General features: G+C 32.6%; 1 protein-coding gene and 1 long non-coding RNA gene across 8 annotated transcripts; one reads left to right on the forward strand and one right to left on the reverse strand.

Moving 5' to 3' along the window:
* Positions 1–1,107: 1,107 nt before the first annotated feature.
* Positions 1,108–23,657, reverse strand: LOC107998948 (uncharacterized). 6 transcript variants are annotated; one of them, XM_062082976.1, is made up of 10 exons: positions 23,539–23,608; positions 23,229–23,289; positions 22,025–22,308; positions 20,589–20,827; positions 19,035–20,003; positions 17,838–18,189; positions 16,149–16,554; positions 14,939–15,210; positions 14,527–14,711; positions 1,108–10,201 (listed from the first exon to the last, which is right to left on the reverse strand). In XM_062082976.1, the coding sequence occupies exons 3-10, from the start codon at positions 22,124–22,126 to the stop codon at positions 10,138–10,140; spliced, it is 2,589 nt and encodes an 862-aa protein (XP_061938960.1). In that variant the 5' UTR covers positions 22,127–22,308; positions 23,229–23,289; positions 23,539–23,608; the 3' UTR covers positions 1,108–10,137. The 6 variants fall into 6 exon arrangements, with proteins under 6 accessions (XP_061938960.1, XP_061938961.1, XP_016914005.1 ...); XM_062082977.1 differs by having other exon boundaries at positions 23,162–23,289; positions 23,539–23,602; XM_017058516.3 differs by having other exon boundaries at positions 23,115–23,289; positions 23,539–23,602.
* LOC133667067 (uncharacterized) lies at positions 14,711–17,683 on the forward strand. Of its 2 annotated transcripts, XR_009832190.1 has the most exons (4): positions 14,711–14,857; positions 14,948–15,322; positions 16,173–17,399; positions 17,476–17,683. It is a non-coding gene; the product is annotated as an uncharacterized LOC133667067 (long non-coding RNA). The 2 variants fall into 2 exon arrangements; XR_009832189.1 differs by lacking the exon at positions 17,476–17,683 and having other exon boundaries at positions 16,117–16,243.

Raw genomic sequence — 23,657 nt, forward strand, 5'->3', positions numbered from 1 at the left:
AATTAATTATTCATTTTCTGCACAAAATTTTAGCACTTTTAAGCTTGTATCTTGAAGCTAGAACTTTAAACAAGTTTCTTTTATCAATTTTAACATGAAATTTTTTTTAATTAATAATTTATTAACGATTAATCTATGGAGTGGAGATTGATAATTGAAACACTCTGTAGATTAATCGGTAATAATTAATTAATAAAAAAGAATTTTTTATTAAAATTAATACGAGAAGTTTATTTAAAGTTCTATCTTCAAAACACGAGCTTAAAAGTATAGAAATTTTGTAAAAAAAATGAATAATTAATGAATTTTCTATGTAGCGTCAAAATGGTGGAAGATGCTCTCTATCCTTGTCGCACAATGTTGCTTTCTTTTTCTATGACTTCACATACCTCCTTGCATATTCTGCTATGCTAGTAACAAATCGGAGCTTCGGTGATCCAAACGCGAGATGGCGTTGATCTCTAAATAAAATTTTTTGTTTAATTTATAGATGAAATATGAATTATGGATTGTGTCAACAATCAATAGTTTATGAAATTAATGAAAGAAAGCAGCAATTTTTTGCTATTCAAAAGTATCATAATTTTTTATTTAAAAGTATCGTAATAGAATTGTATACATACATATTTCAAAACTATAAATTTGCATAATTATTATAATAAGTGTTAAGAAAATTAGGAAAGGAAATTTCTTGGAAGGTGAAGATAAAAAATATAAAAATATACATAAAATGTATTATTTTTATTAAAAAAATAAAACTGATAAATGTTATAATTACTTATTTAAAACTTTTTTTAGATCATTTAAATATTATCATAAAAATTTTTTGATTTCATAAAAAAAATAATGATTAAAAAAGGAACTGAAATATAATAAGAAAAATATGAAATGAAACATATACAAATGGGGAAGGTGAATATATTTAATACATATGTATAATGGCGTAGACTAAATTTTTGATCGAATAGATATCAAAAATAACCTCAATTTCCTTCTATGTTTCTTTTTCTTAATTTTATTTTTTTTTAATATCTTTGATTATTAATATTCTAAAAAAACTTATCCAATTAAAAATTATTGTACGCCACAATAACATATAATAGAATATTTAGAGTAATAATAGTTTTATTTTCCGGTATATGATCATACCCATCGCGTTACAATACAATAAATAGTGAGAGAACGACAATGTGTGTTCTTTGTGTCTCTTTTTATGTTAATATCTATAATTTTTTTTTTAGGTACAACGATAACAATCTCGTCGAGGCGAGCATCATTCCTATTCCGAGGTGGAATTCAATTTAACGAGCTGTTGAATTTCACGAATCACGAATCTTCTTAAGTACTTATATATCTATATATAGTATATATAGATATATATATATATAGTATATGTATATTATATCGCGGCCATTTCACTAGAAACGATAGGATCGATCGAATCGCTCATTATTATCCTCGTCACGCTCTTTCTTTTACGATTTCCATTCGATTTCCTCGTTCTTTTCACGCTCGCTAAAATTTCAAAGAATTTTGTGAAAAGTCAACACGCGATTATAAATGATGACATTTCAAGAGAAATCGATAATTTTAACGATAAATTAATTAAGCCATTTTCTTTCTTTTGTTACTTTTTTTAATTCAATTTTTCATTAATTCAAGTTCGAAAAATTAAAGGAAAAAAATGACTTAATTATATACAAGTAATAAATATTCGTTTTCCACTAATAGAAAATTTTTTTCAGGAAACACTTAGAAGCACTTCGATGTAAAGAATACGGTTTTTCAATTTAAGAAGTTCCTGTGATATTAAGTAATGAAGATATTAACACAAACAATTCGTACGTAATATTATATCGTACGTAATATTGTATAAAAATTTAAAATATATAACTATCGATTAATTTTAATATACATATAGAGTATATGAATTTTTATAAAAACTATTAATTGTATTTAAACTCTTAAAATCTTTTCTTCATTTTTGCATATTTTTCTTTTTATATAGATGAATAAAAAGTATTTTCTACGTATATTTTTTTCAAGGAATAAAATTATTTTTCAATAGCATGAAGAGGATAATAAATATTTCAATGGATCCAAGCGTATCATTTTCATGTCCATTCATTATCAATATATCGAAATACTTAAACATAAACGCAATTATCATAATTAATACCGATCAACATCATTCTGCCGCCTTTTTTTTCCGCTATTCATATTTTCACACTTTAAGTTTTCATGCATGCAATCGAGAACAATGTACATATTTGCAATTGTATTTTGTGCAAACGCAAGATTATTTGTCATAGAATTGTATTTTTATCAAAAAAGAAACGCCATTCATCGCTTTCTAAAAATCATATTCGATATTTCGCTGCAGTCCGCCATTTATCGAAAGAAAAACATCCCTTTTTTTGTTCATGATGATTTTATTAATTAAATTTATTCAGTTTTTTTATAGCTGAGCACCAGGTATCATCGATCACTCTAAAAATGGGACGTTATTCCATTCGTATTAAATAATATATAATATATAATTTCATGGAATAACATTATAACATTTTCGCGAGTGGAAATACGAAGTAATCAATCAGAATATTATTATATCATATTTCTTTCATTAGATAGATATAAATTGAATCAGAAGTAATTTTAACAATCAAATTCATTTATTTATATATTATCAATATTACAATTAGATTTATAATTTAACACGTAAAAATTATATTAATTACATTAGCTTATTTATTTACATTACAATGTAACATACTTCGCATAGCATATATCGAGTTTGAATCAACAGTTAATAAATTACGTACGCATTTTATGTATTAAGACTCCTATATAAGGAACAATAATGGCAGACTGTATCAGCGATCATCGATGCATTAATTATGTTTCCACGTCATGGAACGTTGTCATGGCGTTCTCATAAATGATTTTGTGCAAAAAAACAACTGCTTGACGCTTGTCAGAGGCGTTACATAAACGTGTAGCAACTCGTAAACGCTTCTGTTTGCCGCGAAACGCCTCTTCATCCGCTTCGAACACGTTTCCACTTATCGATGGCTCGTCAAGCGTAACGAAAATACATAAAATACATTATGCGAAAAAAGAAATACGAACATAAATAGGTAGATGAATCTTATACAAGTTTTATCTGTCATTTAAACACGCGATAACGATGTATTGCGATGATTATGATTGGTCCATCAGAACGAACTTTTTGAGAGGAAAGCACGAGGGTGTAGTGTAAAATTAAATCTATATTTGTATTAAAAATTGAGATCGAATTGTGGTTACATTGGATATAAAACAATTTTTATAAATCTTACATGTAAAATGAAAAATTATATTTACAAAGGAAAAGAAAAATAAAATTGAAATATTATACATTTAAAAGAAATTGTCTTTTTTCTTTAATACACGAATAATTTAATTTCTAAAAATCAAAAGTTTTAATATAGTTTTAAAGATAGTTTTTTAAAAAGTGTAAGAATTTCGACTTTCCATGAGAAAATAAGTACTAAAATTTAATCTCTCTTAAGATTTATGCAATACATAATAGAATTCAATTCGTCTAAACATTTTTTATTCAAATAATGATTTATTTTTTTCAATCACTTCATTTCAATCAGACACAAAAAAAAGAAATTCAAATTTAAATGAAACTTTCAATTATCTTAATCATCCGAATTACGAAAATTACATTGCAATATCTCTAAAAGAACAGATCTCAAAAGTTTACACGGTTTCGATGCAATTCAGGAACTTTCGAATTTACTCTGGTAAATATTAAAAGTCAAAGAGAAATTTATCAAAGAAAGAGTCAAGCTAAATATTCCTAGTCAATCGATTATTCTTGAGATTACTAATCATTCCTTAGAACACAACCATGCGCGACACTGTGCGATTTATGAACGAGAATAATAAAGTATCTTTGAACGCAATCGCGAACGTAACATTGTATCGAATATATAATAAGCTTTAAGCGTTGGACGCGTTACTGTTGTACTTAAATGGCATTAAATACGGCACCGAGGCACGTGTTCGTCTTGCAATGCTGCGCATAAGCGTATTAGGTGTGTCGTTTAAATAACATTTTTAACATGTTCAGGAGAACATTTTTCTATACGTTTATTATTTATTTTAAAATAATTATATGTATATATATATAATGAACGAGGAAAGAAAGATAAAGAAGCAGATACATTATACATAAATTTAATCTTATCAATCGTTCGTTGTTTTTTTTTAATTTTTACGTTTGTACAATCAATGCGTTAAAAGTGAATTAATTTAGATGAAATTAAAGAAAGAAATGAAATCGAATTCAAGAATAGTTAACGAGGACGAGATAATATTCAAAGATTTTTCGGTTCACGGAGCAAATCAGCTATTTTCATGCTCTTGTTTTGCAGAGACTCGTAGGAGGTTTGAACTGGCCACTAAAACACGACTTAACGTCTATATGGATCGAAAACGCTTGATCGAACAGTTTCACAAAGAGCGGATATCGATTTGACATTTTAAATTTAAATCCGAGTTTAAATTCGGATTTTAATTTCGGATTTAAATTCGACAGCTAGCTTGAAATTTTTAATGAAAATACATCACAGATTTTTCATTCGATTGAATTTAATAATTCAATTTTATTTTTTTCTTTTTTAATCCGATTAAAATTTAAATCGTATTTAAATTTTCAAACTTCAAAACTAAAAAAACAAATTCGATTAATTTTGCAATGGATCGAGTTCTCATTTGGATCGTGTCGCGTAACTTTGAAAATCCTTGTGAAAAGGAGAGAGAGAGAGAGAGAGAGAGAGAGAAAAGAGATAAATTTCACAGACTTCTCGATTCTTCTTTCGAACAAAAGATATTACGTACACGTAGATTGGTATCGTTTCGTATAACATAACTAAATTTGCCCGCAGTCACGCGAGAGAAAGACTTTATATTCGCAAAGTTGTTGCCGGACTCTAAAACTCGTGAGCCTCGTGGCAGGTGTTGCGGGGAAAAGATTGAACCGAATTAATTGCACTGGCTTTTTACTTCGGTCATAATGTACTTTAATAACACCGATGATAAAACTTGTCAGTATCGCTGCCATTTCTATCAAGTTTACATGTTTCGATATTCTTACATTCTTTGCTTAAACGATAAAACAGGTTAGAAAACATTTTCATCGGTTAATAATAATCCTATTTTTCTTTGGTTCTAAATCTATGTAAAGAATGAATAAATTAAAAAAATAAAATTTTAGTCTACTATTTAAAAAAAAAATCTAATATTAAAAATTCAAAAATCTTAGGATACTTTTATTATATTTAATGAAAATTTAATATTTGGTGCAAATCATAACTTTTAATTGCATACATTTTTTTCTTATAACAAACGTTCCAATGACTTGAACATTTATGGATGGAGCAAGAGATTAATACGACACATCTAATATACTCATTATCAGAAATAGGTGCACAAAACGCACATTTTACTCATATAAACGAACAACGTGATCCAGGTACAACTGTTAAGATCAGCTAAAAGCGTGAAACCGATTCAGCCTATCATTTGTAACTATCTTAAAATCGTCAATGTGGCATTTAGCGAGAATCGAAAACAATACGAGTAAAAAATTATCATCTATCGTAACTTTTATATAATCGTAACACTTTCTATCCTACTGCAACCATCTATTCACTATAGCTTAACTTAACGTAAACGCATAAATCCCGAAATCTGGAAAAAAAAATCATAGGAAATGTTAAGGAAAAAAAAAATTATAAAAATCTTTCGATAAATTATTTAAAATAATTTTATTTCTGCGTGTTTAAATTATCCAAATTTCGGGACTTAATAAGCTAAAGATGCAGGTACAAGACACTATGTGTAAGAAGCAATCTCGATGATTTCTCGCATCGACCAGTGAGTTTCGTCTTTTCGCATTATCTCTAGGAAAAATTTTTCCATCTTTTTCCATAACAAATACAATTCCAATTGAGTAACTCGCGTTTTCTGGGAATCGAGAGACGCTAATGGCAAATTATGATATTTATCCTTGATTCTACTTCTTCGTTATTACGTTGAATAATGACGATCAACAACGAACAGTCTCAATAATTACAACTTCTATGAATATGCAATGAGTCGGATATAAAGGTAAGAATACACACAATATAAAAATAAAATTTTGTCTTTCAATGTTTTAGGTTAGAAATTTGTAAGATGTAATCCAAATGAAATTCGTCATTCGTAAATAATTTATTGCGATTTTAAATCTCTTTTATTCTCATTGTGATATAATTATCATTCGAAATTCTTTGCAACGTCTTTTTCTTTTAATAAAATTCGTAAAAAAATTATTTGGCATATCATCCAATCGATTCACAATTCAAACTAAATCTTGTATATCCCGAGAACTCGATTTTAACAAACGAACCATCCCGCTCGTACAAAATTCGTTTCACGATCAACCTCTCTCTACCTCTATCGTTCTGTTCGAACACGATTTTACAGATCAAACATCGATGGCCTCGCGAATCAGTTTACACGATACGATTCGAATATTTCTCGAAACGATGGTGATATCTTCTCACGTTTAAACGCCATCTTTAAAGATCTTTTAAAGACGAAGACGCTTGATTAAAATCCTAATAACTAGAATTCCGTTAGTTGGTTAGGTTATATTTGTTTTTTTTTTTTTTAAAGATCCATTAAACTGCAACTGCAATCATGCCATTTACATTGTTGCACAGAAATACAGACACGGATACAGACACGCGTTTAAATATTATTATGTTCTTCCACGAATGCACAGCGATTAAGATTATACACAGCTCGAATTGTACAGAGTGTCCTATAACCTTTTAAATACTTAAAAAAAAAAACTCTTTCCAACGATAATATACATGTGTATAGCCTCCGATTAGGAATTCTCTTTTTCTTTCCTACCTTTTTTTTTTTTTATCTTTTCCTCTTTGTCATTTTCTCCTTACCTTTTTCTCTTTGCATCTTTCTTAAACAGCGAACAGTCGCGAGTATCGCGCGCTCTTTTGCACGCTCCTCTCTTTAAAATATATTATGCACAGATGTACTCGAGTTTGAAGAAATATAGTGCAGTCATTCCCAGAACGATGTTTTAATGCGTTTCAGCAGAAATTCAAAAGAAGTCGAGCAATGTCGATGACCTGAGAGAGAGAGAGAGAGAGAGAGAGAGAGAGAGAGAGAGAGAGAGAGAAGAAAAATAAGTTCTGTGTGGAAAAATAAGTAAAAAATATTACGGGAAATTTTTTCACAAAGAAATTTCCTTTTCGAAAAAATTCAAGGATAATAAAATATCGTCATATCGGGATAAAAATACCCTTTGACCTGATGAAGGAAAAAAAAATTTTTGTTTCAAATCCAATTGAGGATGTTATCATTTGACAAAATTAAAATTAAAATTAGTGAAATGAAGAATCGAACAACGATTGCCGTTCAACAATTAATAATAATTCATCAGACTTCCTTTAACATAGTTCCTTTGACTTAAATTCGCCAAGTTTATCAGCGCCACTATATTTCTTCCGACAAGTGTATACACGCACGCGATGCTTTGTAATACGCAGTGTTTCGAACAGTATTTCGTGTGATCACGCCAACATATTTGGATAGAGGATCGTAGCCATGTTTTAATCGGGGCACGCGTGAATCTCTGTGGCATCAGACTCTGATTGGCGACCACGTTGATTCATAGTTTTGATTATCATCGCCGTGACGTTTTATCACGAGGTTTAAAACACTTTGCGTGGTCGCAACGAGGAATCGATATTGTCACTTCGGTGTAAACGCGTCCACGGTGTGCTGTGCGCAGAGTTGTTATAACAGATGTTAACCAGAAGAGATAGAGAAGAGGAGATGTTGCTTGAAAAATTTATTTAAAAAATGTAGGAATAATTCATTTTAGAATTTATTCTTTTTTTTTCTTTTTCTTTCTTTCTTTTTTTTTTCTTTTTTTTTTTGGCAAAGTCGTTTCTATAACTTTTGCGAGTTTTATATATATATATATATTCTTCCTTGAAATATTTTCTCTTTGAAAACATTGTTTTATATGAATAATATAAGCTTGTTTTATGTTCTACGCATAAACATGGCAGATATGTGATAACATTTCTCGTATTTATAAAATCTATTTTCTCTGAAAGAAAAACGTTGAATATCGTTTATGCTACAATTATTAATTTTTCCGCGCAAATTGATTATCTCCTCATTTATTATGAGAAACTCTATAAACGTTTAGTATCAAACGTAACGTGTATAAAATGTAGAATAATATAATAGCGAGTTCTCACAGATCTAATCTCTTATATAACGTATATTCCACGCGAACGTTTATCTCTTGAACAAACTTGTTCGACTCAAAAGTGAAGGTCCTTTTTTTAATTTTATCACTTCTCCTTTCTTAAAAAAATAAATTTTATAAACTTCCTCCATAATTTTAACCGTCTAAACGCTAAACTTGATATATAAAAAAATAAATAAAGTAGTAGGTAATAAAAAATGTGAACACGGTGATTTCACGGTGTGTTACGCGATTATCGATAAAACTATCACAAAAATTTTCTAAAAGTAGACAGACCCGGTATTAAGAATCACTTGCAGTATCGATCGTACGCTGAAAGTAGAGTGCCGCGTGCTATTTAACGTTCTGAGTTCGCAACGTTTTTAGTTTCGTTCCCATACGAAAGATCTCGTCCGTTATCTTACGCGAAATATCTTGTTCTGTGTGCTATTTCAGATTGTTGTCGTCGTCAAAGTTAACAAAAATTATGGTATAAAAAATTCCCATTTTTCTTCTACATCCAGCATTCTTAAAAATTTTTTTGTATCATGAACTTGATATCCTCTGTTATGAAAGTTAATAATTTTTTGATTATACTATAGTGATAAAGTGGGGAATATGATTTTATAATTATCCTCTTCTGAAATTATTCTTTCTTAAATATTTTGGGCCTTCATATGCCATCTCCATCCTTGTACAGCTACAATTAAAAAACGCTTCCAGCATGTTTTTCTTTTTCTCTTTTCAATTAAATCTTACGATCTCAAAGAGTTACAAAAATAGTCTCTAATATTTGTCTACCGTACTACTACCTTTGAATACGCGAATTTTCATTTTTTCTTTTCCTCTCATTCTTTTTTTTTCTTTTTCCTTTTGTTAATATATCACATTTACCGTAAAATAGACATCGAGATTTGTTTGTAAAAAAAAAAAAAAAAGAAATTGATAAGAAAGAAAAAAATACGAATGGATCGAATGACAATAGCGAATCCTTCATTGCGTTTACGATGACAAGAGATTAAATATTGTGACGAACTATATTAAACCTAGAATTATTAGAAATTTTTTTCTCCCATTTCGCTCATTCTTTCTACGAATCATTCGATTAACATCGATCGCGAGAGATCGATCAAATTTTTGTGCATTCCCTCGACAACGATACGCACGCAATACAGAAACTCGAAGATCCGAGTTTTTGCACGATTAATTAATAATACTGATTCACACCCATTCGCACACGAAAATCATTTGCAGAGATCGGCAACTAGATATACAAAGTATCTTCTACAATAACCCAAACCTTCAAACGCGAATACATTTATCGTTTACATCGATTCTTCAAAATCCAAAATTCAAAATTTTTATTTTACATTTTACATTACTTAGACCAACGCGAACGAGCATTCGATACTTCCTTTTCGAGGTACCATCTACCAGGTACCAGTAGAGAGATCAAATTGGATTCTTTTCGTTCGATCGGAGAAGAAAAGAGATCGGATAGAATTTTTCACACGAGTCGAGAAATCCATCCCAGTGCGATTCGAACGAAAAATTTATCGAATAAATTCCAGACAATCGAACATCGTCTTTTCCTTTTCTTTTCTATTTTCTTTTTTTTTTTTCACCCTCTTCATCTGCGTTTCAAGTGGCGTGGATCAGTTACAGTGGAAAGAAGTGTCACGTACTTACTCGTTGAAACCGGCGGAGACGGAACGTATGTTACTCGATTCACCGTAGTTTCTTTGTTTTTCGATTCACATGGTGAACTGGGACAATAGAATTCGGGGAGTTGTTCGGTTGCTCGGAGGCTCGGGTCAAGTGGTGCACCAGGCCAGAATCACTTTCTTGAACGGGACGAAGATCGCTCGATCGGGATCGCTGGAACACGATGTGAAATTATGTCAAAATTTTCGATAAAATACGATAATTGGAAGATCGAGTGTAAATCACTTAGATCTCTTGAACGTCTTTTTTTTAAATGAAAATAATAATTGTAAGTGGAGCAAGTTTTTAGATCTTTCGATCTGCGATGCAAAATGCAATAAAATTCAATATATGTATGTATGAAGAAGGAAAGAAAAATTTTCATGATATTTCGCGGATAGAGATAGTAGATGTATTCGAGTTTTTTAGTAGCTGGTAATGGAGACTGGCGATCCAGAGATATCTGAGCAAAAAAAAAAGAAAGTAAAAAAGTAACGACAGAACGTTGGATGGAACACTGTTGTTGCTTTTACACGGTTGGTCGATAGCCATGCCTGTCGCGCACGTTATCGTGAGAAACGTCCGTCCACGGAGAGAGAGCCTTGGAAAATCGCTCCAAGTTTGGCTCGAGATGCTCGCGTGACGATCGTCGTCCCTGAAAGTACGCTTCATCTGATTTTGATCTCGAGAACGTACACCATCTATGCGTTACTTCCAGTCCCATCGTGTGTAACTCGAATCTAACATGGAAACGCGAAAGGAAATTCCTATCGTGGTTTCGTTGTGATAAGATTTGAATTGTTCGAGAGGGTTTCGTTAGAAATTTAATATCAGCATCGACGAGTAATTCTCTGCTTGGATATGAATTCGTTGATTCTTGCGATGCTTGCACTTGATACGGATAGTTAAAGAAATTCCTATCGTGATAGAGAGAAAGAATCGATAAGACTCGAGATATTCGAGAGATTTTCGTGGAAGCGTTAGTAGAATGAATTAAGATAAAATTCGAGCTATTCGAGGTGGAAATTTCGTGGAAATTTAATATTTCTTGGACGTTGGAAATAAATTTGATTCGATTCTAACATTTGCACTTGTGATTATTTAAATTAAAAAGGGAAATTTTTCTCTCGTTGTAGAAATTGATAAGATTTGAGCAATTAAAAAGAAAAATTATCGTTTTATAGAAATTTTTCACTCAAAATAAATTTGTTTTTCTTGCAATATTTACACTTGTGATACGAATATTAGCGATAAAATCCAATTTTTCTAATAGATAAAATCTAGATTAACATTTTTAAATGAAACGGAAAAAATAATATGAAACATGGAATGGATCAGTTTAATTGCCAAGAAGATCAGGTATACATTACAATTCTTTAAAATAACTAGTAATTCTTTAAAATTTATGTACAATTTTTTTTTTTTTTTGCTTTCTTATCTTCCCTCGTAAATTACGACTCGCGCAATTTGCTGAGCAAAATACAAAACAACCCATATATTTTTTCGATAAGGCTAGAAAACACCGCGACCTGTCTCAATTGCGTGACTCTTCCTTATTGCTCGAAATTTATAGAGTGATAAAAATTCAAGTGCACGCTCATAAAGATGGAAGTACGAGGAAAATGCAAATGACTTATCGGCTCATGCAACCGGCCAACTTGTTACAATATTACAAGTGTCGTGAGTACGTGTTACGTGACATTTCCATTCGATTCTTTCGAGGAAGTCGAGCCACGATACGAGAATCGTGTAACATTGATCTTTAACCGGTCGTTAATTCTTTTTCTTTCCTTTTTTCTCTCGTTCTTTCTTTCATCTCTCGTTACGCCTTCCAATAATCCACCGCATAGGTCTTCGTCGTGCTGGAATTTAGTTCGCGATTAATCCCTCTTCTCCAAAGAATACGCAGTTTGTGAAAATGCTCGTATTCATCGAAGAAGAATAAACGCGTTTTCTGAAAATATTTCTCCTCCTCTTCGTAAAAGAAGAATGCACGCTTTGTGCAAATAATAAATACATTGTAACCGAGTGAACGTGTCGTTTGAGCTGGCTTGTGATAGAATACCGTGCAGAGATATAATTAAGAGAAAAAGCCGTTATGCCCGGGGGTCTAATTATTTTCTAATTTTTTTACGCAAAATTTCCACGAACTCTTATCGAATTTCACAAGCGATATTGAATTAAAACATTAAAACAGGAGATAAAAATTAACATCGTCATTCATTCGATAATAGTTCACGTTCGCTTTATTCATCGCTCGTGATGGAAGAAAAAGTAATACAGTTATGAAAAATGATAAAAATAACATCATAAAAATATCATTTTACGTCGATACTCTCTTTTTTATTCTTGGATTCAAAGATAAAGATAAATCTTTCACGTAAATGTTACACGTAAATATCGATTTTAAAAAAATCTCAGATTTCCATATCTTATAATATCTCACAAAAAATGAGTATCTCGAAAAATTGTTCAAGAAAACAAAATTTAATATTTAGTATTTTTATTTAAAAAAGAAAAAAAAGGAGAATAGAAATTCATCATGGCGGAAGAATATCGACGAAAAAGTATCGATGTATCATCGAGACAAAGTCTCGCGTAACATTGTATATAAATTGTACATGTGTGCACACATAGGTCAGACCTGAACGATCTACGGCCACGACACGATGAATTACTTATTCATCGATGTTGTCGATCGGCGAAACGCTTGGAACAAAAGTGTTACATCGAAACGTTGTTTCACGTGGTTCATCCGGCAAGACGTAAAAACGCTTTCTCGGTTTGCGAACCGAGGATAGCAATTACCGCAAAACAGTCACCGATAAATTTTTCAAACTTGAGACAAGGTATGCGCAAAGGTGTGCAATCACACCAACTTTACGTAATAATTTCTTCAAAAAGATTAGCCGAGAATTACTAGGAAATTTGCCAATTAGAAATAACGCGCGATGAATTAATAAAAGAGATTATTTTCAATGCTTCTGAAAATTTGTTGTTTCAAACACGAACATCATCATAGAAAAATCTCTCGACTCACGAATTATTCGAAAATATTTCAATGTTCCGGATAAGAAATACAAAACACATTAATAAATGTTTCGACGCAATTCCAACGAGTTTCGAGGAAAAGTCTAAAACTCTTCCGACAGAGACGAATAAAGAAAAGAGGAGTACATGAAACCAGCCTCTGTACATCCTTCATCCGTTCGTTATCCGAGCGGAAGTGAGCGAATTACCGTTTTCTTGAAGGAACAATAGTTGTTAAAAATGATGTAGAGTTATCGAGCGGCGTTCGTAGGGTGAACTTTGCATTCTTGCTTGGAAGAGAGAGGCGCTACGTTCACACTACTCCATGCGCGAATATAGTCTCGTGCACACGTAGCCGAGAGAAACGTCCAGGAGGAGAAGAAGAAGAAGAAGAAGCGAGAAGAGAGTTTATCGTAGCGGAATTGCTTTTGTCACGCAGCTCGTTCCACGTTCGGCCTATTATCTCGAGAACACGATGCAATTACGAAATTAAATACGTCCCCGATGATGATTCGGGAAAGGACGCGGCGGCGATTTAATTAAGAACTAGGCGAAGAAATCGTGACATACGCCGTTTCGTTTCGAACGGTTTCGCTGAAAGGGAGGAAAGGCCCCATTGCCGGGACGCGATTACGAGGCCAGGCCTCGTAAAATACGGGTAAACGAATGCATCACGAAACCTCGTGCGCTGCGAAATGATCACTATTATACCTCGTAACTGCAGAAATTCGAGCAATCTACTCGACCATCGAATGTATTCATATACTGGAATTTCGCGTTGTTTCCGCGCCTTTCTCAAGTATGCGCTCCCGTTCGGTAATTACTCTTTTCTATATACCTTACGTGGACTTTTCGTATACCAAAAAATATACGTACAATTATGTATGTCAAATATTAGTACGGAAAAATATTCCAGGCTACCATTACCGTGGTACTTGAACTTTTTAAGAATCAACTCTGAGTTAGCTGGTTAAAAAATTTGTCGTTCAATTGTTTCTGACAATAATAATGAAAGTATAAAAGAGAGAGTTAAGAGGGAGATAAAAAAACAACTTGAATAAAACTTTAATCCCATATACTATGATATACGAGAGTTATTCTTCGGAAGAAAGTACGTGTAGCACTTACGGCGTCTACTCGGTCGTTCAATATCACTTTAGTTTCATAATTCGATATCCATGTCGCGTTTCCTAAGCATTTCGTTAACATTATTTTCACTGCGGTAACGATGCAGAGTCGCGGTCCTGGCATTGTGTTAATAGGAACTGCTAACTGCGAAAACGCGATCAACGCTCGTTCGATAAAAGACCTGGTTATTGTTTCACCAGTGAAGCCAAACGTTCCCCGTTTCATCCAAATCTCTCGACGCACCGATCAATCGTTAATAAAATTGTGTCAACGTTCGATTTCTTGTCCGAGAAGAGATGGAAATTTAGGCAGAATTTTTATTTCAAATAAACGAAACTTACCAATCGAAGAATCTTCTTCCGTGAAACGTGCCATCGGAGCAGCCATTCGAGTAAGGTAACTCCACGCCTACGTGAGTCTCCTCGCGGCCTGGTACAGGGCCCACGTACCTCACTCGCCCTTGAAGAACTTTACCCTCTGGCGATATAATCTTCACGAGATGATCCAGCTTTAGATCTCTTGGTATCTGTCGAAACAAGGAAAATGTAGGAGAAGATGGAAGATTATTCGAATATTAAAAAGGATTACTTTCAAAACTCGTTTCTTATTATTAATATCAACGTTATTTAAGAAAACCACCATCAACTGCGCAGTGAAACCCTCGAAAGATTCGTAAGTTATTATTAAATATAAAGTCGCGACTCGATGCGAAACAGTGTTCGAATCGTAAAGATAATCGATGATGGAATTTACCTTTGGCAGGTACGGTCTGGCATCCTGTGGCGGATGCCAGTCACGGATTAGATCCGGCTCAGAATATCGCCGTGTACGTCTCCGCCTAGCTGTCTGTCTGTTCCAGTAATCGGAACTGACGCCGCTACTGGATATTGTCAGCATCGAGTCGATGCTCCGTCGCAAATAATCCTCGGCCTCGTCGATCAACGACTCGGTCGAATCGCCGCTGTTATCGCCGGTCACCAAATCCGAGCGCAGATTTGGCAAGCTGCCACGCGTCATCGGGCATTCTGCGAGCAAACCAATGATCGTATGCGAAAAAGCGCTGCTTGTTGGAGAAAAGATTCACAATGGCCAATTAAAATTGTTTTCCAGAGGGGATTTCGGATTTGTTCACGAATCGTAAGCGTAAATACGTATTTAGTGAAAAAGAAGTTTTTGGAATCGTCGTAACGTTTTTTCTTTCTTCCTTTCTCTTGTAAAAGAATTAAAAGAATGCATCGAGTAGGCATATCAGCTTCGAAATTGTTCAAAGTTTGCGTGATTATTTTAAAATTTACGTATAACGTATTTCTGAAACGCGCGTGAATATTGCGCGTTTTAAGATCGTTATATAACTATCGAGTTGAAGGAAATAGTAGCATCTATGAAATCGAAATTTAAAATTGGAATAAATATTGTAAAATTGTTAAGTAATCTTAACAGGTGAATTTTTTATTTATAATAAATGTAGGGAGATATAGGGCAGATACGAAATATAAAAGAAATATTGAAAAGCATCCGCGTAATGTAGATTACGATCAAATTTCTCGTCCATATCCTATAACGTTGGAAACTCGAACCTACGGTACGGTTCTATCCAATACAAGGTTGCTAAGCGCGATAGAAGATTAATTTAAAGTGGCTGAGGCTGAGATTCAATTAACTGTAACCAGCTTCAACGGATTATCGAGAAATCAATTACTATTTGCAACATTTTATCCTGATTGAAAATAAAATTCACTCGTTTTCAAACGTCGTTCAAATTAGAACTATAAATATTTATAGATAGTACTCCTACATTTATTTTATTTCTCCAATTATCCTTCCTCGATCGTTATTAAAAATCGATCCACAACGAAAATAAAAAATTCCCTATTATTTTGAACTGAATTCTCCATCGTAGAAATAATCTCTGGGTGAAAAAAATTATCTAGCTTAACACGTTCGTCTCCGAAGAAGAACGTACCTTGAAAGGTGACCTTCGATCTAGTTCTCTTAGGAACGCTCTTAGAAGTTTTCGAGGACGTAGCAGGCGGGTGCACGTGGGTAGGAGAAGAGGGCATAGAAGACCAGGTGGGTCTCGGGGTGGAAGTGGCGAGCGGAACTCTCCAAGTGTCGAAGGACGCCGCTGTCGCTCTCCACGAGTGTCTACGCGGTGGACCGCCGACCACCTCCAATCCGGGCGACGGGATCGAGGACAATGAACCGCGGTATCGCGAAGAATAAAGGTCGGTCGAGAGACGACAGTCGCAGGGACTCGGCAGGCCTGTGGCGGGGTTGCAACGGGGCCAGAATCCCGCAGGAGAGCCCAGCGATTCGCGCCGGTGCACGTCCGGTGTACGAAGTCCGCAACCTCGGGAACCGAAGCAAGTCTGAAAGAAAAAATGTGAGCGACTAAAAAATGTAGTTTTATCGTCTATAAATGCTATAATTCCTCGTGACTCGAGGGGAAGATCTATTATACGACGGAGTTACGAATAATATTTCCGTCTTGTTGAATTTGTTTTAGTATTTAAGCAATTTGTTAGATTCCAGTATAATATATTTTGTTATTTGATTTATATAGGGATGAATGAAACTTGGAAAATAAAGGTACGTGCAAATACTTTTTGTCAATCAATATAATTTTAAAAGTTATGAATGAAAAAGAATAAAAAAAAGGAAAACGAAGGTGAACAATACTCGTGTTTTACGTGAGATCATGACGTTAAAAATTTCAAAGAATTTTAACTCGAAACAAAACGGAGGAAAAATATTTGCGTTTCGATCGCGATACTCGAGATCGGTTATAAGTTCTTAAAGAAAGACGGTAATTGTACGACAGAGAATATTATTGGAATCGACACTATACGTGTATCGATCAAGGGAATAAACATTATAAACCGGTAGTATCATAATAAAACGAGACGAAACCGGTAATTAGTCATCCAAGTTGACGAAGAGACGGAATTGCAACGAACCGAATTGCATTAACTTCATTCGTTTGACCTTCTCCCACGCACGACGAGTATTCATTTCTGTGAATACTAATAGAAATAAACACAGCGCTTTAGGTATAACTCTATACCACGTTGGAAAAGAGATTTATATGCACGTAAATTTGTTCTAATTATCTTTTTCCATGAAGTTTTCCGTCTTCCAAGAAATTGTTTTGTTTAGAACGATGAACAACTATATTACGACATCAATGATGTAAAAGAAAAAACAACATGATCATGTAAGTTCTTTTCTCTCTTCTTGCGCTCTCCATAAATTTTTAAATTTTTAACAAAATGCTACAATTTCGTTTCAAGGACCCGGTTTTAAATGCTCCGATTACATTGATCACGAGAAATAAAAAATTATTAGACATTAATGGAATATACTTTTATTATTCATTATCGACTAATTACATTGAAATGTAAACTCCATCAAATTTAACGAAATATATTTAATCACAAGCACGATAATCGAGAATATTTAAACACCGAAGATATAAAAATTTCAAACAATTAAGTAACATAAAGATGTAACGCAATAACAAATGTGATATACAAATCGGCATGCAATTTGCAGCGAACGGATTTCTCTCATTTCTCTGTCGCATAATAATAATAATTATTTTATAATAATCGCATACAAATTATGAAGATTCTGATCCCAATTCGGATCCTACCTGTGCGTGTGAATCGTGGCAGAGATGATCGGCACTTCTCGACAGTTCTGGTACCATACTGGTGAAGCTGATATCGGACAACATCACTCTTCTCGCTTCTCGGGTTTTATCGGATAATCGAAGCCTTCCAGGCACCCCGGCCGGCAAAGCAAATTTGCTGGGCAACGTGGTGAACGTATGAGCCACTTTATGCGCGAGATAACTCTCGGAACGCCAATGGGCTGGAAGCGCAGAAATGTCTGTTTGGGCGCCAGATTCTCGTCTTGCACCGGTGATCCTGTCCATCACTGGTCTCAGTGGTGCCATGCTCTTTCGTCGGCTACCCGCCAGAGCTTCACGATGGATGATCGGTCTGAATAAATGGACAATTACGTATTTATTAACAAGATTATCTTTTCATGGAATATTTTTAAAATTAATTCTTCGTCTTGTAAAATTTAATTGATATTTAGTATAATACGATACAGTGATCTTTAAATATGATGCGATAAAATTTTCCATCGAATTTTAACGCTTCATCCTCATGAATAGATCGACTATCAACCGTGGCTTCTCATCTAATTTCTAGTCTATTGGAATCAAAGCCAATATGATCTCATGCAGCGTTTTTAATTAATAATAATTTTGACCGCGATAATAATTATACGGCATTAATTAAATAAATAATTATAATATTGCAAGAAGTAAAATAGAACAGATGAATGAGTTTAATTAAGACGTTTATTAAATTACATATGCGTGTCGATTATATGGCAGGGAACATAATTAAAGTATCATTTCCTTTATGCGTATCAGTCGTTACAATGCTTTGTAACGTGGTACGCGAAAGAAAAAAAAAAAGAGAAAAAAGAGTTGGAAGTAAGTGAAAACGTTTTATATAGCTGTTAAGTACCGAGCAGCTAATTAATGCACTTTCAGCGAATATATGTATACATATATTAGCGTGAGAATCAAGTGCAGACTGAAGTGCCCTACGAGATGTAAAACTCGGTACAATCATCCAATCGAATAATTGTACCTTTTTCACTTTCATTTTCAAGAATTTGATATCAAAAAGCATCCACGTTTATTCAAATTTTTATTTTAATTAAACAAATTTATATATAAAAATTACTATATTTATTAAGTTCGATAAAAAAGATATTGGGGAAAGAAAGGAATTGATATATTATGCGAAATTGAAAAAATATCTATTACCTGTAGGCAGTGGGTGGTGCAGCTAAAGTGTTCCTTCTAACCGCATGTCTGGTAGCATGCTCAGGCTCTTCGACGACCCCGCACTTGCTGATATCCGTTTCAACCAACACCGAACACTGGGACCATATTTTGTTCAACCTGGTGCTAGAACCCTCGTCGAACCTGTCCACGCTTTCCTCGCGATCGATACTCGAACTCTGCGAGGAAACCGCCTCTTCGACGGAGCTAGTCTTCTCACCGTTGCACACCAACGATTCGCCTTCGGCTGATTTTGTATATTTCAACAATACCGGTTGACCAGCGGGTACAGCCTGTTGCCAAGATTCGGTTTCCGTTATGGAGACGAGGTCCTCTTGAAGACCGAGATCGCGACAAGTCTCGTCCGTCGTGAATATCAACTCGATGTCATCGAGCTCTTCAGATTCGTTCTCGGATTGATCGTTCGGTTTCGGTTGATCCGCCGTTTGATTTTGACGTTGATTTTGCTGTGACACTTGCGTGTCCGGATTATCGCTGAACACCGAATTGTCTCCATCGGAGACAGACTTCAAACTTAGATCCTCGAGATCCTTCTCTTGCACCTCCAAATGATCAATTTGAACCTCGATCCCATCCTCCTCCTCAATGTCTTTGGATTGTCTAGTATTGGTCAAAGCAGAAGCCTCGTTTTTCAACGTGTCATCCAGATCGATGCTAGATATCCCAATTAAAGGTTTAACGGGAATAGAGTCCTTAGACATGGTGCACTTCAATCCGATGTCCTTAGATTCTGATTTCGTGAGGGATTGTGCATTATTCTTGGATACTTTCTCGGCTGTACGAGATTGCGAATAATCGGGATTCTCATTGTTACTTCCAGCGTTGATGTCGGTACGCGGCCCAATGACCGGTTTAGATGCCTCTGGCATGTCCTCCGCGACTAGTTCGTCCCTGGACTCGTCCATGAGTACGCCTACTTCCTCTGACAGACTGATACCGTTCACAGGGTGAGAATGACAGCGAGAAACAAACCGCGTATGCATGCTACGCGTGGTTATTAATAGTTACAACATCGAGAACGAAACGCGTTCCTTTTAATTAATGCTAACACCATGAAGCTTCTCCGTTCTCCGAAGCGATCCACGTTGTTAATTATCGAATTATGTAAATATCTTATCGATTATTATTCTGAATTTTTTTATGTTTGACAAGACACGTTGTGCAATATTTTATTCCAATTCTGTATATCTTTTTATATGTACATATATAAATATGGAAAATTGCTTTAATCAAGATAACTTTATTAACCATATAATAACACAATAAAAATAAAATATAGAATATTAGAAAGTAAATGTTGATTAAATTAAAATTAAATATAATTAAATACGATGAATAAATGAATGATCGTTTCATGTTAATGCGTCTAATTGGAACATCATTTTTTGCACGCAAATAGGAAAAATCATTTTTCCATGTTAATATTATTACGATTGATAAAGAGAATCGATAAAGCAAGGCTTTCTTTGCTCAAGTTGCTCATGATAATCGAGCAAAACTCAGAGATAAACTTACTCTTCGACGTCCTCTACTGCGAGTGAAGAAAGGAGGGCCTGAGGTGGCGGACTTGTAGCAGCATCGCTAGAAAACTCACTGTTCCTACTTAGGATCTTTCGTCTAAGGACGTGATTCTCAAGAGCGAGCCTCTCGACAACGTTAACGTAGCTTTCGCCAGAAAAATCACCAACCCTCTCCTTAAGACGACGAAGCTCTTCTCGTGAGGAATCCAGCGCAGAACGCAAAGATATCACAGTCTGAAAGGACCATATCGAAAAGTCAATTATCATTATATTTTGTAAATCAAATATAAAAGATATATATATAAAAGGAAACAAAAAATTCTAAAGCACCTAAAACATAAAATATTTGAATTTATGTAAATTAAATTTAAACTTTACAATATCGTAACATTATCGTCTTAAGGAATATTTAACATTTTTTTAAAATTTTCTAAGAAGAGTGTTTTAAAATAAAAAATTTTATAAATAAATAGAATAAAAATCAGAATAAAGTATAACGAAAGCTGAAAAATAATACAAAGATAAAGTAATAGTTTTGATTTTTTTTATTTTTAATTTTAATTTCCAGTCATTATATATCAAGTAACATTAATTTTTTTCAAACTACATCAATTATTTTCTTAACGAACAATCTATGCCTATCATTATATTATATGCGATAACAATAAATTTTAGTTCGAATGTTCATAAAATAGTTTCAATTACATATTATTATCAAATGAAGATATTAGAAATTAATTAAAACTGTAGATAAATGTTTGAAAAAAATTATGATTTGATTTGCTATAAATATAATACTATATAATGATTAAATATTCATGTTTTTCTTAAAAAAAAGATATAAAGATATATCTATTTATATTATGCGCTATTATTGCTATTATACTATTGTAAAAATCACCAATCAATTGATTACTTTCTAATGAATTACTTTTATTATGAAATTGCACGAATAAATTATCAGAAATTCCCAACTTCGTACAATGGAAAATAAAATATTTATAACTTTTATATAACAGGAATCAAATAGAAAGTATAATGAAAATCTAATACAAAATTAAATCCAAAAAATATAATTCAATATAAAATAATATAAAAGAAGAAGCGTATGTAATATAGAGATATATTACATCATCAGATGTTAGAAAATTAATTAGAAAATCAGAGAAAAAGAAGATTAAATTTAATGTTATGGATGTTTCGGATTAATCGATGATTTTTTAGGGAAAAAAAATATTAAAATTGATTTTTTAAACTTACATTCTATTATCTAAATATAAGAAAACTGTAAGAATTTTTATATTCTTTAATTTAATAATGTTTAAAATTATTTTAGATCAAATAAGAAAAAAAATATAATATAAAATAAATAAAATTTAACTATAATAATATTTTATATCATATATATTAATTGAATTCGTTGATTCAAACCTGATGTAATGCTCTCACGACGTCCAGTCCGGGGATTCCCGGGGATGACAGGGTAAGCTGCAGCCTCTGATGGTGAGACTGCCGACCAGCTTCAGCTTCCATGCCTCCTCCTCCCCGCCCAATATTTCTAACAAGATCTTGTTACCTCCACAGATCATGCCGAAACCGTCTTTCTCTTTGTCCGTTTTACCACTTCAGCCACAATTTCACCGATTCGAATCGATTATTTTATTTTCGTTACTACATACAACAGGATCGATTTCCTCACTCACTGGACCTCAAATCTTCAAAGTAAAGCCAAAAAAATCAGATAATGATTACGATATATTGATATAATTAAATGAACTATCATAAGTAATAAATATTAACTCAAAATAATTATTAAATTTTAATGTATTTCATAAAAAAAATACGTAAAATCAAATATAAAACTATAATAGACAGTTAATGACAATGTTAATGACAATAGATAGAGCCGAAAATTTGATTAGATGGATACACGAGATGGTTATACTCCATATACTCCATTATTTTACGTATAAAATTATGAAATTAGAACAATATACTTTTTTTTAACATGTTACCCAAAAAAGAACGGTCAATAATATGATACGTAAAAATACAAAATACATTCAAAGTATGGATTAAGCATGGTATATATAACAAAATATTTGTTATCACTATTCAAAATATTATGTCATAATGTGTCGTATATCAATTTTAATGCATTGCGAATTTTTTGCGTATTATTTTTGATTGTTAAATGATATAAACGATATATTGTTTTATATAATAAATTTTTTTTTATTCAGTAAATAAAATATATATTATATATAACTCATTTGATTAAATTATATTTGTTGAATATAATATTAATATGTGTTTAATAAACGAGTAAAATGAAAATTATTAAAAAAAATTTGTAAAACGAAATTAAATCATTAATATTTAGAAAAATAATTATTGAAATATAAAGTAAATAATTTTTTATAATTTTTCATAAGATTAAATTAAAACTTATTTATATTTATATAAATTTTTAAGATATAATAATAATTTTTGTAATAAGATTATTACAAAAATTGAATACCAATTAAGGAAATTATTAATTTTTTTTAGAAAGTGACGCCGTAATACCATACGGATTGATTCACTTTTACACACGCACTTTATATTCACTTTATATTCACTATCGAGAACATACTATTGAGAACAACGTTTACGGCGATGCCTCGAAGTTTTCCAATAACCAGTCATTATTAGAGCTATTAAATGATAATAATCAATATGGAACAATTGAAAAATCTATAAATATTAAATTAAGTTTGCATGCACTAAATATTTTAAATTTATTAATTCTATATAATTAAAACTTTCTCAAACACCGATCATTATTTAATAATTAAATTTTCTTTTTATGAATACACAATTCACTAAAATCATTTAATTATAGTTCTTATTATCACAGAAAAGAAGTTCACTTGTATTTCAATATTAATTATATTTAAAATTACATTTTTATAAGTACTACACGGTAGTATAATTTTCATAGGAATGTCAACAATAAAGCTCGAACTGTCACTTGCCCTTTAATGCAGACGACGAGATAGAAATACATACTCAATTATCAGGT

This window comes from Apis cerana, linkage group LG12 (assembly GCF_029169275.1).
Source record: "Apis cerana isolate GH-2021 linkage group LG12, AcerK_1.0, whole genome shotgun sequence".
Lineage (NCBI taxonomy): Eukaryota > Metazoa > Arthropoda > Insecta > Hymenoptera > Apidae > Apis > Apis cerana.